The 16,209-nt window shown below is 34.1% G+C and overlaps 2 protein-coding genes and 2 non-coding genes across 6 annotated transcripts; 1 reads left to right on the forward strand and 3 right to left on the reverse strand.

Annotated features, from left to right (window-relative positions):
• Window positions 1–884: 884 nt before the first annotated feature.
• On the reverse strand, window positions 885–961 carry LOC132168344 (small nucleolar RNA snoR118). Its single transcript, XR_009438858.1, has one exon. It is a non-coding gene; the product is annotated as a small nucleolar RNA snoR118 (small nucleolar RNA).
• An 88-nt stretch (window positions 962–1,049) lies between these two features.
• On the reverse strand, window positions 1,050–1,123 carry LOC132168313 (small nucleolar RNA R66). The gene has a single exon (XR_009438830.1). It is a non-coding gene; the product is annotated as a small nucleolar RNA R66 (small nucleolar RNA).
• Window positions 1,124–5,317: 4,194 nt separating this feature from the next.
• Window positions 5,318–6,246, forward strand: LOC132164325 (calcium-binding protein CP1). Its single transcript, XM_059574821.1, has one exon. The coding sequence runs from the start codon at window positions 5,445–5,447 to the stop codon at window positions 5,937–5,939; it is 495 nt and encodes a 164-aa protein (XP_059430804.1). The 5' UTR covers window positions 5,318–5,444; the 3' UTR covers window positions 5,940–6,246.
• Window positions 6,247–8,103: 1,857 nt separating this feature from the next.
• LOC132168139 (DNA replication complex GINS protein SLD5) lies at window positions 8,104–15,059 on the reverse strand. 3 transcript variants are annotated; one of them, XM_059579232.1, is made up of 7 exons: window positions 14,814–15,059; window positions 13,842–14,116; window positions 10,796–10,918; window positions 10,423–10,505; window positions 10,230–10,339; window positions 8,627–8,702; window positions 8,104–8,548 (listed from the first exon to the last, which is right to left on the reverse strand). In XM_059579232.1, exons 2-7 carry the CDS (start codon window positions 14,007–14,009, stop codon window positions 8,452–8,454), a joined length of 657 nt encoding a protein of 218 aa, XP_059435215.1. In that variant the 5' UTR covers window positions 14,010–14,116; window positions 14,814–15,059; the 3' UTR covers window positions 8,104–8,451. The 3 variants fall into 3 exon arrangements, with proteins under 3 accessions (XP_059435215.1, XP_059435213.1, XP_059435214.1); XM_059579230.1 differs by having other exon boundaries at window positions 13,842–14,235; XM_059579231.1 differs by having other exon boundaries at window positions 13,842–15,059.
• Between the last annotated feature and the right edge of the window lie 1,150 nt (window positions 15,060–16,209).

Genomic DNA, 16,209 nt, shown 5'->3' on the forward strand with positions numbered 1-16,209 from the left:
AAAAATCCAAGAAATAGAAAGAGAATGAAATAACCAAGAAACAAATAAGAGAAATCGAAGAGAAGAGAAGGGGAGAGAGATCGCTTGCGCAGAGAAGAGAGATCGTTGCTCTTTGAGAGATGGAGATCGTTTTGTAGAGTCTCCTTGAGAGATGTGGGTGCTAGAAGGGTGGGGTTTTTGTGGGCAATTTACACGATAATTTTAATCCCACAGGAAATGATTAGCTAAGCCACTCGTTTTTGAGTGGCTTAGCTAACCCCGTGTATATAGGATTAGTAATCCCATGGGAATAGCTATTTTCAGGAATAGAGTGTTACCAAACAAAGGACTAACTATACCTAGTGTTAGCTAGTCCAATCCAAGGGTCTAATCCGCGAACCAAACGGGGCCTAAACATCTCAACACTTTTTTAAAAATTATTTTCTCCAAATGATTTTTTTTTCTAAATTCATTTTATTAAATAATCTACTTCATTCAATAAATAATTTTTTTTTTTCTTAAATAAATGTGGAATTCAGACATTTGAAGATTTAAAAAAAAAAAAATTAGAAAAAAGTGTTGAAATGCCTAATAGCCCCATCCTGTGAGCTGTCTTCTGTGCCATATCGTAATTGTTAGAACATGCAATTAGTTGAGAAACTAACATTTTTCCACGACTCTTCGTATCAAGACTTAAATTCCATTAATCATTTTACAGTCGAGCTTGAATTGGGGTTTTTCAATTCCATTTTACAAAACGGTTTAAAGCCTGTATACACCAAATCCTGGCATCCAAACACCGATATTTAAGAAGCTGGGTTGACTAAATTTAGATCCAAACAACCCCCAGCTGGAGAAAAAAAACAAAACAAAACAAAAAAGAAAAAGACTGAATCAAAAGGAAAAGATCAGATATAGCTTTCTAGGCTGCAAATGTCCATCAAATATAAGATCAGAGCCCAGTGCATATTTCATCATCTACAAATTATCCTTTTTTTCCTTTTGAAATCAAAACCCATGTAAAATATATAACAAAACTAATAAGTAACAAATACGATGAATACGAAGGAGTCCTCAGAAGTTATGCTTATACTTGTCATCAAATTAGACAATCAGGTCTCAAAGATTTCATGCCATCATCGGAGCCCCCCCATGTTCTACTATCTGAAAAGCTAAGGAAAACTTCAATGGGATATCAAATATGAAAATTGCTACAAATAATTGAAAAAACTAAGGGGATTTGGCAAGAAGTTATTCACTGTGCCTGGGGAACAATACTAAGGCAAAATGACTCAACTTTCTTGCACAAAACTATGCCTCCTAATCCAAATAGACTGGAAGAAAACACCATAGATCCATGGGTATTAGATCAAAGGCATTCAAATAAGAGGCATCTTCAAATCAACAACCACAGAGATACACATGAACACACAGGCAAACAAAAAGAGAGAGAGAGAGAGAGGGAGAGGCATGGCTCTGGATGGTGGTGTTGGGTTTATATACTGAGACATTGAATTAGGGTTTTGGGAAATGGGGTTTGCTAAAAAAGATCCTTCATCTTCTGTAAAATTACGAATCGCTCGAACTCTTTTGGGCCTCATGCATAAATTCTTTTGTCTCATTACAGAGCCCAAAAGTCAACAGCCCAACAAGAGTATTTGGACCCAAGAAAAATAAAAGTAACACTAATCATTGTGAAAATAGAACAGTAGACATCATAAGCCGGCAACTAGGGGTGGGCAAATTAACCGTTACCGTTTAACCGGCCGTCTACCGGCTTCGACCGAACCGATATAAACCGTAGCCGATATGCCGATATCCTTATCGGTTAAAAAAAGTATACCGAAATTCGGTCCGGTCCGGTTAAGCGGTTCTTATCGGTTAACCGGTTAACCGATAAGAAACCGGATTTTTTTTATTTTTTTATTTTTTTTTTAAGTCCTAGTCCCAAAACGGCGCCGTTTAGTCTTTTAGAGAGGTTTCCAAATTCCCACAAGTGACACAGGTTTTCGAATTTGTGTAATGGTGTTGCCCATGACTTATTTTCCTTTTGCTAAGTGACTTTAATTAGTTAATACTTTGTTTATTATTCATTAATGAATTTTATTTTAATTTGGGTTTGGGTAGGTTTGATGTTTTTTTTTAAGTGATGGCATTTGATGAGATTTCTTTGCCTTTGGTAAAAGCATTTTTCATTAACTAGTTTTGCTAGTCTAATTAGCATTCATTATGTTAATTAGTCCATTTGCTTTGGAAAAATGTATTTTATAATATTAAAAAAAAAAAAAAAAAAAAAAAGTTGAAGTGGATCAATATAAAAAAGCTTCAATTTTTAGTCCAAAAAACAAATATTTGGGTCCCAACAAAAAGTATTTAGTCCCTAAAACAACTCATTTTTAATAAATTATTTTAGCCCAACAAAAAGTATTTGGGCTCTCAAAAGTCAAAAAAACTCATTTTTTGTTTTTGGCCCAACAAAATAAATCAATATAAAGCTTTCGGTTAAATCGGTTAACCGGTTTAACCGGACCGTTTAACCGTGTACCGTTTTAACCGAAATTATCGGTTAAAATTCTTATTGGTTCGGTATCGGTTAATAAACCGTTTAACCGAAAATTATCGGTTAATAACCGATAAGGTCCTTAACCGGACCATTTTGACTGATACCCAGGCCTACCGGCAACTTTGAAAACAAGCTGTCCCAAAGGGATAGTTCAATTGGCCTTGGATCACATCTCAAGAAGTGAGGTTACTAGTTTGAGTCTTCCTCCCCTCTTCCCTTGCATAGACATATAAAAAAAAAAAAAAACTTTGAAAAGCTGAAAATAATACAAAAAACCCATTATAAAACTTTAAAAAATTTATTTTTGAAAATAACATATTTTCAGAAGAATAGAAATTTCTTACAAATTGAGTTGTAGGACAATTTAGAGCATGTTTAAGGTTGCGTTTGAAAAATAGAACTTTTAAGTTAAAAAAAACTTTTGGGCAAAAGCTTTGTTTTTAAGTTTTTGTCAAAAGTACGTTTTGGCAATTTTTAGGTTTTTTGGACTCTTAAAAGCGCTTTTAATTTTTTTACCAAATGAGTACTTTTTTCTTCAAACAGACTTTTTGGGTATTAGAAGCACTTTTAAAACCCTCAAACGCAACTCCAAACAAGCCCTTAGTCTTTAAAAGTAGCTTTAATAAGTGCTTCTCATATATGTTTTTTTAATAAGAGTAATAAAAAAAAACAATAAACGCCATTTAAAAAGACATTAACAAACTTAACCACTAATGATGGATCATGTAATTCGAAGGCATGGCAGGGCATACTTTATAATTTATATGAGAAGCTTTGTTGTGTGATCTACGTGCAATTTGAAGTGTGAGGTATAAAACTAAAAATAATATAAAAGTACTTTTTAAAAAATAAAAATAGGGAACACATTGAGGTCCCCCTAAGCCTCAACTAGCTCCGGATCTATTCCCATTCACCAAAACGAAAAACTAAAAAGAATATTCCAAAATAGAAATACATTTTGTGGAATCCAATCATATTATCTATCAAGATTATTCCAAATAAGCTACTTGTCTTGGTCAAGTCTTTTTTTATTTATGGATCGATGAGGACAGGAGCGAAATCACCTTATGACTTGGCCCCCAAAAAAATAATTTTATAAAAAATATATATATAAATTTTATAAAATATACCTTTCAAAATTAAATTTTGCCCCCCAATTTTAATTTCGCCTCTGAATGAGGAATACATTTTGTGGAATAATTTCTTTTAACCATAGATATATAGTATGTCATAATTTAGAATTTCTATGCTTTACCCACAAAAAAAAAAAAAAAATCTATGCTTTTAATCTTCTGTACTCTATAATTCATTACCAATATTTTAGTTTTTAGAATTAAAAGTTCTCTAAAGGTGCTTTTGAAAATTAATTATAGGGAGTGTAACTTGGTTGTATAATTGAGAATAAGGTTCCTTTGGCATCTATAGTGACAAGAACGTGATTGGTTGAATGGATTTTTTTTTTTTTTTTAACAATTGGTTGAATGATTAGGAAATTCCAATTGAATGGTAGGATTGAATGCTGGACCACACGTTAGAGTTGTCACATGGGTTTGGGTCGTGTGTGGGCCAAGACCCACGAGCCCATCAAATATCAAGTCGCACAAGTCAATATTACAATACAATGCCACGCATGTTCGTAAGAGGTGACGCAGAAAGTGCTATTCATTGATGTACTTGTATTTATTTATTTATTTATTTTTACATGTCTGTATAAGAGAGAAGATGATTCGAACTAGTGGCTTTCACTTCATTAGACGTAGTCTTAACTAACTAAGCTACTTCTTAAAGACAGTAATATCAAATACAAGTCAATTGTATTTTTTTTTAATTTAATAATAATAGTTTTGTGAGTATATAGTGTTAATATGATGTTGGTGTAAAAGTACGATCAGTAACGAATGGACGCAATAAAGTTAATAATTAAAGTGAATTATAATAATTTATTAAAAAATATAATGAAGTAACGAAGAGTTTCAAAATGAAGGCAAAAGTAAATAAACTGCTTTCAGTCCACAAAAATCACAGAGAAAAGTCGGTATGTCAATGTGATTCATTCCAACTAGGCAACCACTGTTAAAAATTTTTTTGCCTATTAAAAATTTTTTTTACCTTAAAAATTTGGTAATTCACATAATATATGCATCACATAAAATATTTATAAAAATTCATAAATATGTGCTGAAATTAATATATTAAAAATGTAACATGTCGACACTATATCAAAATAATAGAAATACAAAAAAAAAATATCTAAAATTGCACTTTATGATCTCTTGCCATAATCACTTCAAGAAAAACAAGGAAAATTTGATCAACTACACATCATTGAGATATTACATCAAACATGTGATGTGTGTTAAGTTTGAGGGTGCTGTGGGTTAAAAAAAAAATATTAAAATTAAAAAATATTAAATTCTTGGGGCACCCCCACGGGACCATGTGGCTCCGCCACTGTAGGCAACAACAAAGCGAAGTAAACCAACCAGTAAACTGTGACACGTGTGGTTTAACCAAACAGCCCACGTAACAAAAACACAAACAAACAACGACCGATGAGACCAATGACGTCATTACGTACGTATAGAGATATGCTAAAAGCCCACGTGCAGCCTCATAAACTTGTGGCCCAAGATATTCGATTCCATACGGGTGGACCCCGAAACTCTTGGAACCCAACTGTAACTTAATTAAAAACAATAAAATATAGAAAGCTTTATACAAAAAAAACAAGAAAGGGTAAAAGACCTAGTCCCTTCATTTTCATCCTATATAATATGATCGATACAAGGCCTAAGGAAGGAGTAACGACCCCTTCATTTTTACCACAGATTTCGTAGAGCACGTTTGTTCATTTCCTCCTTTGCGGTGCAAAAACTACACAACAACAAGAGACAAAGAAAAAATGTGTCCTTCTGGAAGAACCCTACGTGCCGAGGTCGCCGATAGCTCGTCTTTGCGGCCAGCTTTCAACGTGCTCGACGCCGACAACGACGGAAAGATCAGCCGGGACGACCTTCGCACGTTCTACGCAGGGTTTTCGAGCGGAGGAGCCGACGAAGACGCTATAAAGTCGATGATATCGGTGGCGGATATCAACAAAGACGGCTTCGTGGAGTACGACGAGTTCGAGCGCGTTTTGGGTGATCGGAGAAGGTCACCGCAGGCACGTGGTGGTGGTGGTGGCGGTGAGATTATGGTAGACGTGTTTAGGATCATGGACAAGGACGGGGATGGGAAGCTGAGCCATGGCGATTTGAAGAGCTACATGGAGTGGGCTGGATTCGCTGCCACTGATGAAGATATTAGAGCTATGATTGCGTTGGGAGGCGGTGATGAAAAGGGCGGTGTGTCCTATGACGGTTTGCTCAAGATATTGGCCATTGATTTTAGCTCATAATCTTCCCGTCGTTGGAATTTTCAATTTTTCAGAGATCTGTTCAGCTTTTTGTCCTATTAGTTTTTGTAGTTTTATATTGTTTTTTTTTTCAACAAACTTTTGTTCTTCTTCTTCGGGAGAATAATCGACGCTAGTGTTGGGTCTTGTTCCATTGTCTTGACTCTTGAGCCATTCCAGGTGAAGACGCGTTCGTTTTGGGATTTGACTGGTAGATGTGCGTGCCTTAATCATGTGGTGTAAGAATACTCGTTTCCTTTTTCAAATTGTAGGTATTAATCGACAAATATTAGATGCTCTCTTGATTGTACTCTTATTGTTCTCATGGTATTTATGAAAATGTTATTATTTTAAATTAAGTGAGAAAAATAAAGCCACTTTTTTTTTTTTTTTTTTTAGAAAATAATATCTATCTACGGTAGAGGACACATTAAGAGTACGTTTGAGATTGCAATTTTGTATGAATAATCTGTATTTTTAAAAAATATCGCAATATATAAAGCGTTTGATATTGCGATTTAAAAAGCACTTAATTTAAAATAAGAAAAAAATATGTGATTTTTATAAACAGTTTAGGGAGTGCTTATTTGAAAATATGTGAATTTAAACCAAAATTACGATTTCGCATAACAAATATTTTTTAACATGTTTTACAAAACGTCTTTGTAATTTTAAAAAGTAGTGATTTAAAAAACGTAATTTTTAAAATCGCATTTATTGAAACCGCAATCTCAAACGACCTTAAGATAATACACCTAACATTCTCCCTCTAATGTTTAATATATTGAATTCATCAAACAATATAATGGTAAAATAATTTATCACTGCCAGTCTTGCAAGAATGGGGATAAACAATTTGGAACTAGTTTTTTTTTTTTTTGACATGCTCACACAAGGGAAGAAGAAGATGAGATTTGAACTAGTGACCTGCGCTTCATGAAGCGTGCTAACCACGTAACCGCTTAACCATATTAACTGCTAACCGCATTTTTATATAATATATTTTTATAATTATAATTATAATAATATTTATACATATAACATAATCACTTGATCATTAAATCACTTTCTTTTTTTTTTTAGATAATTAAATCACAATTTGAGTATTAATATATTATCACTATAATTTATATGATTATATCACATGATCAATTGATCATTAAATCATTTGATTATAAAATAACAAATTATACATATATAATATGGCATAACTCATAAGTATACCAATTCATACTAATACAACAATTAAGTACTTAGAGACTTAATTCCAATATATGTTATAAACTTATAAGTCTATATATGTTATAAATTATAATTATACATATATTCATATGAATAATATAAATGTATAATATTAATACTTAATCATATGATTCAATGACAATTCAAATACTTTATTCAAGTGAATCATATTATTAATGTACAATGATAATGTGATTCGTATAATATCAAATTAAGTAATTGACATTTTTTTTTTGACATGTCCGCACAAGAGGGGGGAGGGGGATTCGAACTAGTGACCTTCACTTCATTAAGTGTGGTCCCAGCCGATTGAGCTACCTCTTGTATTTATAATGTGTTACTTATAAACACAATTGAAGTATTAATGTATTATCATTCTAATTTTAGTAATATTATCACTATAATTAATATGATTATATCACATGATGAATTGATTATTAAATCATATGATTATATAATAACAAATAATATATATATTCATATATAATATGACATATAATCATATATATCATATGTTTTATTTGAACTTCTTTTATATGTTGTGTTGGACCTTTTTTTATAATTTTTTTTTTTTTTTTTAAAAAAAAAGAAAAAGTTAACTTGTTATGATTTAATATTTAAAGAATTTTTTTTTAAAGTATAAGTAAATGTAAATTAAGGGTCAAATATTTTTAATTTTTTAATATGGACTCTTTTTATAAAAATTGGGCCTAAGAAAACACTAAAAATATTTTAAAAAAAAAACGGTTAACGAGTAGTTACCTATTTTACTAACCTCTAACCGGCGGTTAGTAGCTAACTGCTAATCGCCTAACGGTTAATAATTGCGGTTGATGAAATCTACTAATCGATAAAGCAGTTACAGTTAGCAGTTATTACCAATAACCGTTAACTGTTACCGTATTGATATCCCTAGTGCAAACTCCCTTGGGAACTAATATTAATTTGATGGATGATAATTTTTCATACAACATAGCCAAATAGGCTTCGCATCTTTTCACTCAATAAAGATGGAACCGCTAATTACACACCCTTTCTCGGGTGGGAAACATACAGATCCAGGTTAACCTGTCTGTCAGACTAAGGTTGTGCCTCAACATTCTTGGTAACAATTCAACCTTATATAGCAAATGTCATAAAATAACACAATCAATCAAACCGCCATGACATTCATTTGGTTGAATGATGAAAAAGTAGCAATTAGAATTACATGTGTTACAACATCGCGGCTTTCTTCACTTAGCAGCACATCTTTCTGAATAACGGAAAATTCTCAGACCAAATCAATTTCCCCTTCCTGTACACGCTCCTTTATTGACTTGTAATGTATTATACAAAGATCGTCAGGCTTCATCTCCAGCAGTTCATCGCTGCCAAAAGAGATATAGTTTAATTAGCAAACAGATGAAACATTTCTAAGAGTAGAATATGCAAGAATAACAGCTTGCCTGCCATCAAGCTGGAAAGGTCCCAGAAATCTCCTGCTCTTGCACACAACGAAGGTGTCCAACTGCGGCTCTGGGACTGGAAATGACAGGTATAGAGCAATTGTAAATTTCAAGGTGCATATAGTTACAAATCAACCCAGCCAAATCTTGATTCAAGTCAACCTAAGTCAAATGCTCAAAAGCTTTGCTCAAGTTTATGACACAGCAAAAGGAGAAAAGTTGGGGATGTGTATATTCCCCGTAGTCAGTAATCCTAGAAATGCCTTCCAATAGGTAAGGCTACACACAAAATGCGTGTGAATGCAGTTATTAGTAATATCAACATCTGCATAATGAGGTTATCAGTTTTAGGTATACGTATTCGCATCATCTAATTACTATCCAAATCTGCACGATTATTGCGGTTCTTATCCGCTATGAGGTAATGAGTTTTTTGAGCCTTGTATACTTCTTGCTTCTAGTAAATACAAAAAGGCATTTTAGTTTTTTCTTTTTTTTTTTTTTAAAGTAAATAATCAAACACTAGCAACAAAACAAACACTCAAACAACTTATTTCTCACGAGATAAAAACAAGAGATTATTAACAATACACATCATCATAGTAGCTTAATAAGTAAGCATGTCTACCACAAGCTCCAAATCAACATCTTATAGTCATTGACTAATAAAACCATGAGAGAGTATCTTGTCGGGCATCCAGAAAAAGGTGCAAGATATTGGAGTCCTCCCTATCACTCAAAATTCTCACCAACCAGGAAAAAGAAAAAAGAGCAGATGTAGTGGCCAATGTTCTTTCATAAAAAATAGCAGTAAGCAATACGAGGTTGTCAGATATAGAGATTTTATAAAAAGAAAAAAATTTACCTATGAGGACAGTAGAAGCTGAAATTTACTTCCTGAGTTGTCCAAAACTGCTTTACCAAATTGATCTACGCATTGAATCAGTAAAAACTAGTGAAACCCAAAAAAATTCAGATTGTGATTTCCTTTGAAAAGCTTAATTTAAAGCTTAGTCCAAAAAATTTTATTTAATGTTCACAAATGTTAATAAGATGCTTAAAGGAAAATCATTTCCCCCTATGCAATCTAGATTTTCCCACTAACACAATCAACATTCAGACCCAATCAACTGTTTGAGCATCCTAAGAAACAATTTACAAGATGCCTGCTTTAGAAGTTCACGCTTTAGCCATATAACTTTTTGAATCTCAAACAGGATGCACTAGTGCCCAAGTTATTCCAAGCACATTTTACCAAATCAATGAAGGTCAAGAAATTTTAGGTCAAAGTTCTACTGACTTCATGTTATAGCAACCCAATAGAGCAGATGTTGTAAGTCCAACAATTTTTATTGATCAGTTCACAAATGTTAATAAGATGCGTAAAGGAAAATAATTTCTTCCCATGCAATCTAGATTTTCTCACAAACACAATCAACATTCAAACCCAAACAAGACATAAAACTCCTTCATGTGCCAAATTCGTTAGAATTGGAGTAATAACGAAGGCATGCACAAAATTTGAAACCCAGAAGGGAAAGAGGGAGAGAGAATTAAAATGAGAACGAAAAAACAAAAGTAACTTGTAAGGATGACTAAGTACCCATGTCATTCTCTTCACTTATTATGGACTGCTTTAGTATATCCCGATAATTATCAGGCAATTTTGACAGAACACTCTCTTCAAGATGTCTCTCCATATCCTCAGTACACCTGTTACATAACGCCAACTTCAGCAACAGTGAGAATAAAAACTTTAATATGTGCTTTCAACAGATAAAACATACTGCCTTTACCTTTTGGCAAACCCTTTCTCTTGTTCAGAAAGCCGGTTCTGAACTTCAGGATTATTTGAGATATGGAACATGTACTTTCCAATCTGCAATAGAAACTTACTTAGGAAACAATATAGAAAACGTAATCCAATGTTGACAGCAGGAAACTTGGGGCATCAAAATTTAATTCAGTACGCACCAATCTGTTTCTTATTCTGGAAAATTAGCAATTTTTTTATTTTTTTTATTACTGGTTAGGAAGGGTCTCTATACCATTGCAGCTACATATTAGATGAACATTATTCTTTCCAAATGAAACAGAAAATGACCGATTAAATTTCCACAAAACATCCATAGACACTAACAAAGATACAATAGAAGAGCTAATAGCAACCTTTTGGAGGCGAGTCCGAAGGTACGATCTCAATAAATACTGAGTCCTATCCAAGTCCATCTGGTAGAGTGATACCGTTAGAGGATCAATCCCACTACTTGAAAATTCCTCAATGGTTTCTTCCTGTAAAAACGCAGCAAAAGTTTTATAACCATTACTGCACCAATAAATCAGAATAGCCATTTAGAAAAATCCAGGACTCTTTACGGTGGCCACTTAAGCATTTTTAATGGTAGAATTTACACTGCTCCTCATTTAGCTAAGGTAAACGCCACAAAAATCATAGTGTATTACCAAGGGGTTTTTTTTTTTTTTTTGATAAATAATGTATATTCATTTAAAGAGTAGAGGGGCGCAACTCAAGTACACAGAAAGTATACAAGAGAAGCCCTAACTCATAGAGAAAGATGAACAAACATCTAAAAAATGTATTACCAAGATTTCAGCAAATAGATTGCTGCCTGGTTTGGATTCGATTGTGAGCCATAATCAAACAGCTTTCATTCTTTTTTTTTTTTAATCTGATAACTAAAACAGCTTTCATTCCTAAGAGAAGCATATCAGAAAATGTTTTACTTGCTCAAGAGATAGTGAAAGATTATCATAAAGATAAAGGCAAGCTAGATGCACAATCAAGGTGGACTTGATCAAAGCTTATGATTCACTGGATTGGGAATTCATTCGGCATTGCTTAGCATACTTTAGTGCTCCTTCCAGTTTTGTAAAATGGGTGAGAGAATGCATTACTTATCCATGGTTTTCAGTATCCATAAATGGTACTCTTGTTGGATACTTTGAAGGAAGAAGGGGTTTAAGGCAAGGGAATCCATTATCCCCTAACCTCTTTGTGATAGCAATGGAAGTACTGTTGAGATTGATGGAAGAGGCTGTCTTGGATAACAGATCCTTCGATTTTCATCCTAAATGTTCGAAGCTTCATCTTACTCAATTATGTTTTGCTGATGATCTGCTTTTATTCTCAGCTGCAGATGTTAAATCTGTTCAGACCATTAAAAAGTGCTTCAATAGTTTTCTGAATTGTCAGGTTTGTCTCCAAATCCTAACAAAAGTTCACTATATTGCACAAGGGTTACTCAACTGGTTAAAGAGAAGCAAATTGATTGTTCGGAAATCAAGAAGGTAACACTGCCAGTTCCATATCTGGGAGTCCCTTTGATATCGAAGAAGTTGGCAGCAACTGGCTGTGCTATGTTAATTGAGAAGATTACAGCTAGAATTGATTCTTGGCTGTCAAAGAAGTTGTCATTTGCTGGGAGATTGCAGTTCTTATCTTCTATGTTGTATAGTATACAAGTTTCTTGGTCTAGTATCTCATAAGAACCATAGAACAGAAATCTAATAAGTACCTGTGGTCTGGAAATGAGACTACAAACGCTAGAGTTAAAGTGGCATGGGAAGTGATTTGTGTTCCTAAAAAGGAAGGAGGATTGGGATTGAAAAATGGAACAAGGCTGCTATCATGACAAATATATGAAATTTGTTCGCCAAAGCTGGTTCTTTATGGGTGGCTTGGGTAAAGAAGAACTTGTTAAAAAGGTAGAAGTTTTTGGCAAGTAGAAATTTCACAGAATTGTTATTGGAGTCAGAGGAAAATATTGAAATTTCGTGACACTGCCAAGAATTTCATAAAAATTCAAAGTAGGTGATGGAAATAGTATCCATATGTGGTTAGATTGGTGGCATCCAAATGGAATTCTTTATACCAGATTTGGCCACGTTGTAGTATATGATACTGGTAGCAAGGTGGAAGCAAAGCTATCAAGCGTTTAAAAATTAAAAGTATGGAGTTGGCAGCCAGCAAGATCAGATGAGCTTGTTAATATTGAAAGCAAATTGCCTATGGTGAGAATTGGAGATCTTGATCAGCCATATCTACAAAAGGAATCTATACTAGTTCAGAAACTTGGAATGCCATTCGTTCCAAACTGCCAAAAGTTAACTGGTGGAATTTAATTTGGTTTCCTATTGCAATTCCCAGGCATGCTTTCATCTTTTGGCTGGCTGTAAGAGATAGTTTATCAACTGGAGAGAGGTTGCTGAAATAGAGCTTTAAAGGAGATGTTATGTGTGTGTTCTGCAGAAGTAATATATAGGGGAGAGATGGTTTTAGTAAAAGAATATGGAGGGGGTCTTGATAAGGTGTTTAGTAAATAATTCATATACAGATTGGGAGGAAATTATGATATGGGGATTAAAAGCTTTGCACGGCACAAACATGAAGGCAACATTATGCATATTGAGCTGGAGTGTGACAGTGTACAATATTTGGAGGCAGAGGAAGAAGAGAAAATTGTGCTGCAGAATACCATTTGGGAGGTAACAACTTGATTTATGGCTAAAGGGATATTCAAAAAGACAAAGGAGAACTTAGTGCTTTGCTAGATGGGGGATTCCAGATAAAATTCTTTCAACATAGGGAATTTAAAATTGGTTTGTTTTCTGGATTTGTGTTCTTGATCTTTGTATAGAGAATATATGGTATGTCTTTGTTAGCTGCTGTTATGTAATCCAGCGGTTAAACTGCAGTGCTTTTGTATTCTTTTGATTTGTATAGAGTAGGTGTGGTCTGGAGTATTTGTAAAGTGTTTTTCTTTAGTAAAATTTCTCATTCATCCGGTAAAAAAAAAAAAACAACAATAATCCACTATGACGTTCTTTTCTTAATAGTAATTTTTTTTATCTTAGGTGTTCTGTCTATTTGAGCCTAAAATTCTTAGTGTTTCTGAGTTCAACCCGACCAATCCATAATCAACATCAAGAATCAGTGAAATAACAAATGGAAATAACCAATCAGATACAGACAATTAAAACTAGCTAATCAAATTAAACGAAAAGTACTACTAGCAGTAATAATAAAAATAATTTAAAAATCCAAAAAATAAAAGGAAAAATAATTAAAGTGTAAATTTTACGCATCCAAATTTAAACAAAAGCAATGTTGAATTTTGATTTTTTTTTTTTTTTTCCTATATTTTCTGGGGAACCAAACTGAGATGTTAGGATTTTTTAGAGTTTGAAAAGTTACCATCAACTGGATCTGCCCTCTGGTTCGCTGAATCAGAGCAGTCTCGAAGCGAAGGATCTCTGGGGCGGCCTTCTCGTTACGCCACACCCTCTTGAGGAGCTCCACGTCGGTCGTCGAAATCAACGCCTCATAATCGTCATCCGTCCCAGCCGTTGACCCCGAAGCCATCCGATCTGATTACTATTTTTTCCCTCTCCTCCGAACGTCCTCGATTTTTCTTAAGAGGGAAAAAGGTAGAATCGGAATTGGCGCCAAAAGTAAAAAGCTTGTGAAATCTGGATTGAAAAATGAGCAGGTGTTGTCGAGGAGACAGATCACGAGTTTGTGCGTGAATCTAACACATTCAGCATTGATTAAAAATGAACGGCGCTGATGGGTTTGATTCACGCACAAACTTGAGATGTGTCCCATCTCTCTGTCAAACCCAAATTAAAAGAAATAAGGAAGGAAAGAGAGGTATTATCGAGTAGTGCATAAACATGGCGAAACCCATTAGCCACAACATCCACTCGGTCACAACATGAAGCCATGAGACAACATCAAACATTCAGAAATGAAGCATCAATAATTGTAACAGCTGACCAAGCATAGTTTTACCGCAAATTAGATCAAAACTTGAGTAGCCAGTAACAGAAGCAAAAGGTCACTATCTTTCCAAGTTAAACCCCACACCATTCTTAGCCGAAAAAATAAGACTCAACGCCAGCAAAGTCAGTTGATAAAAGAAAGTGAAGTCACAAGAAAGGAACTTTTAAATCCGATGCTCAATGAGATATCCTACCCCCAAAACAAAAAGATCGCTGGGAAATGCAAACAATTGAAAATCCAACCAAAACAAAGCCAAAAAAATTGACCAAAATAAAAGCAGCAAAGCATTAGAGAAGATGGGTATCTCCCATGGCTGGGGATCTAATCAAATGGACGCAACTCCGTTTCAGCATAACAAATCAAGAAGCGCTTGAAGAGACTCACGCAAACGGGGAAGGAGAGCAATGATGCCGGCGTTCGACTGTGGGTCGTCGGTGGTGCCGGGAGTTTGTCGGATGGAGGAGGGAGGAGGTCGGCGCGAGTGCTTATGGCTGGTGGGAAGGACAAAAAGCGTCGCGTGGGATGGGATGGAAAGGGAGGAGGTCGGCGCCGGTGCTAATGAGCGGTGGCTGAACGCGAAGGGGGAGGGAAAGAAAAATTTGGGGCAATGAAATAGGAATGAAAAACGAATCCCTAACTAGACGCCCGCCACAAATTTTTTATTTCAAATTATTTTAATATAATAAATGGGATGACGTCACGCCATGTCAGTAACTCCAGCTTTAGGCCTTGTTTGGTAAAAGGGTTGGAGTTGGCTTAGACACTATTCATCACCATTTTCCAAAAAAATTAACATCAAAACATTCTAACTTTTTCACTTTTTATATCAAATAATTTACTTTTTATTATTATTCAAAAAAAAAAAACACTACAAAACAAAATTTTTTCACTTTTCCATACCACTTTTTCCATTTTTTTTATACAAAACATTCTTATTCTTTTTACATCAACTACAGTGTATAGGCCAACTCATTTACCAAACACCACCTTAAACTGATTTTACCCGGTTCCTAGCATTGCTCAACTCTCGCTCAAAGTAGAATATTCACCGGTTTTTTAAAGTTAAAAATATTACTCAAATATAAATAACTATATATATATAACTCTATATATATATATATATATATATATATATATTGGCATTAGGGGTATAAACGAGCCGAGTTTGAGTGAACTTTTTTTTATTTGGGCTCGGCTTGTTTAAATTTTACTTGAGTTCGAACTCGAGCCGAGCTTAAGGACAAGTCAAAAAATTGAACTCGAATTCATAATAAGTCAAGCCGAGCCGAGTCAGTTCACGAGCTGACTCTTATATTTAATTTAATTTAATAATTTATTTTTATTATAAATTTGAACTTTAAGTACTTTTAAACTGCTCAAGCTCAAAAAAAAAAAAAAAAAAAAAGCCAACTTGCATATATGAGCATTTCCTTAGTCTGATTAGCAGAGTATGAAGCCCGAGTCAATACAATAAAACACTTGGTTTCAAAGCGAGTGAATATACATCATTTTATAATAAAAGGATGCTACTAGAAAAAAATAATAATAATAATAATCAATTTTTAATATTAATATGAGGAATTATGTGAATAACTACCAATTCGAGTTTTATATGAGCTGCTCACGAGCTTAGCCGAGTTGAACCGAGCTAGCTTCGTTTAATATTTGAGCCAGGATTCGTATTCATGAAATACTTTATTTAATATTTGGGCCGAGTATGAGTCAAATTTATGCAAGCCGAGTCCGAGCTCGCTCACGAGCGGCTTGCTCTCTTAACAAC

The sequence above is a fragment of the Corylus avellana genome, chromosome ca1, assembly GCF_901000735.1.
Source record: "Corylus avellana chromosome ca1, CavTom2PMs-1.0".
Classification (NCBI taxonomy): Eukaryota; Viridiplantae; Streptophyta; class Magnoliopsida; order Fagales; family Betulaceae; genus Corylus; species Corylus avellana.

Excerpts from the sequence above, each read along its gene's own strand:
- LOC132164325 (XM_059574821.1), top strand. The coding sequence starts at position 5,445 with ATGTGTCCTTCTGGAAGAACCCTACGTGCCGAGGTCGCCGATAGCTCG.
- LOC132168139 (XM_059579232.1), bottom strand. The coding sequence starts at position 14,009 with ATGGCTTCGGGGTCAACGGCTGGGACGGATGACGATTATGAGGCGTTG. Across the intron at positions 10,919-13,841 it reads GAGGGCAGATCCAGTTGATG|GAAGAAACCATTGAGGAATT; the intron begins GTAACTTTTCAA and ends GCGTTTTTACAG. Across the intron at positions 8,549-8,626 it reads CCTTTCCAGCTTGATGGCAG|CGATGAACTGCTGGAGATGA; the intron begins GCAAGCTGTTAT and ends CTCTTTTGGCAG.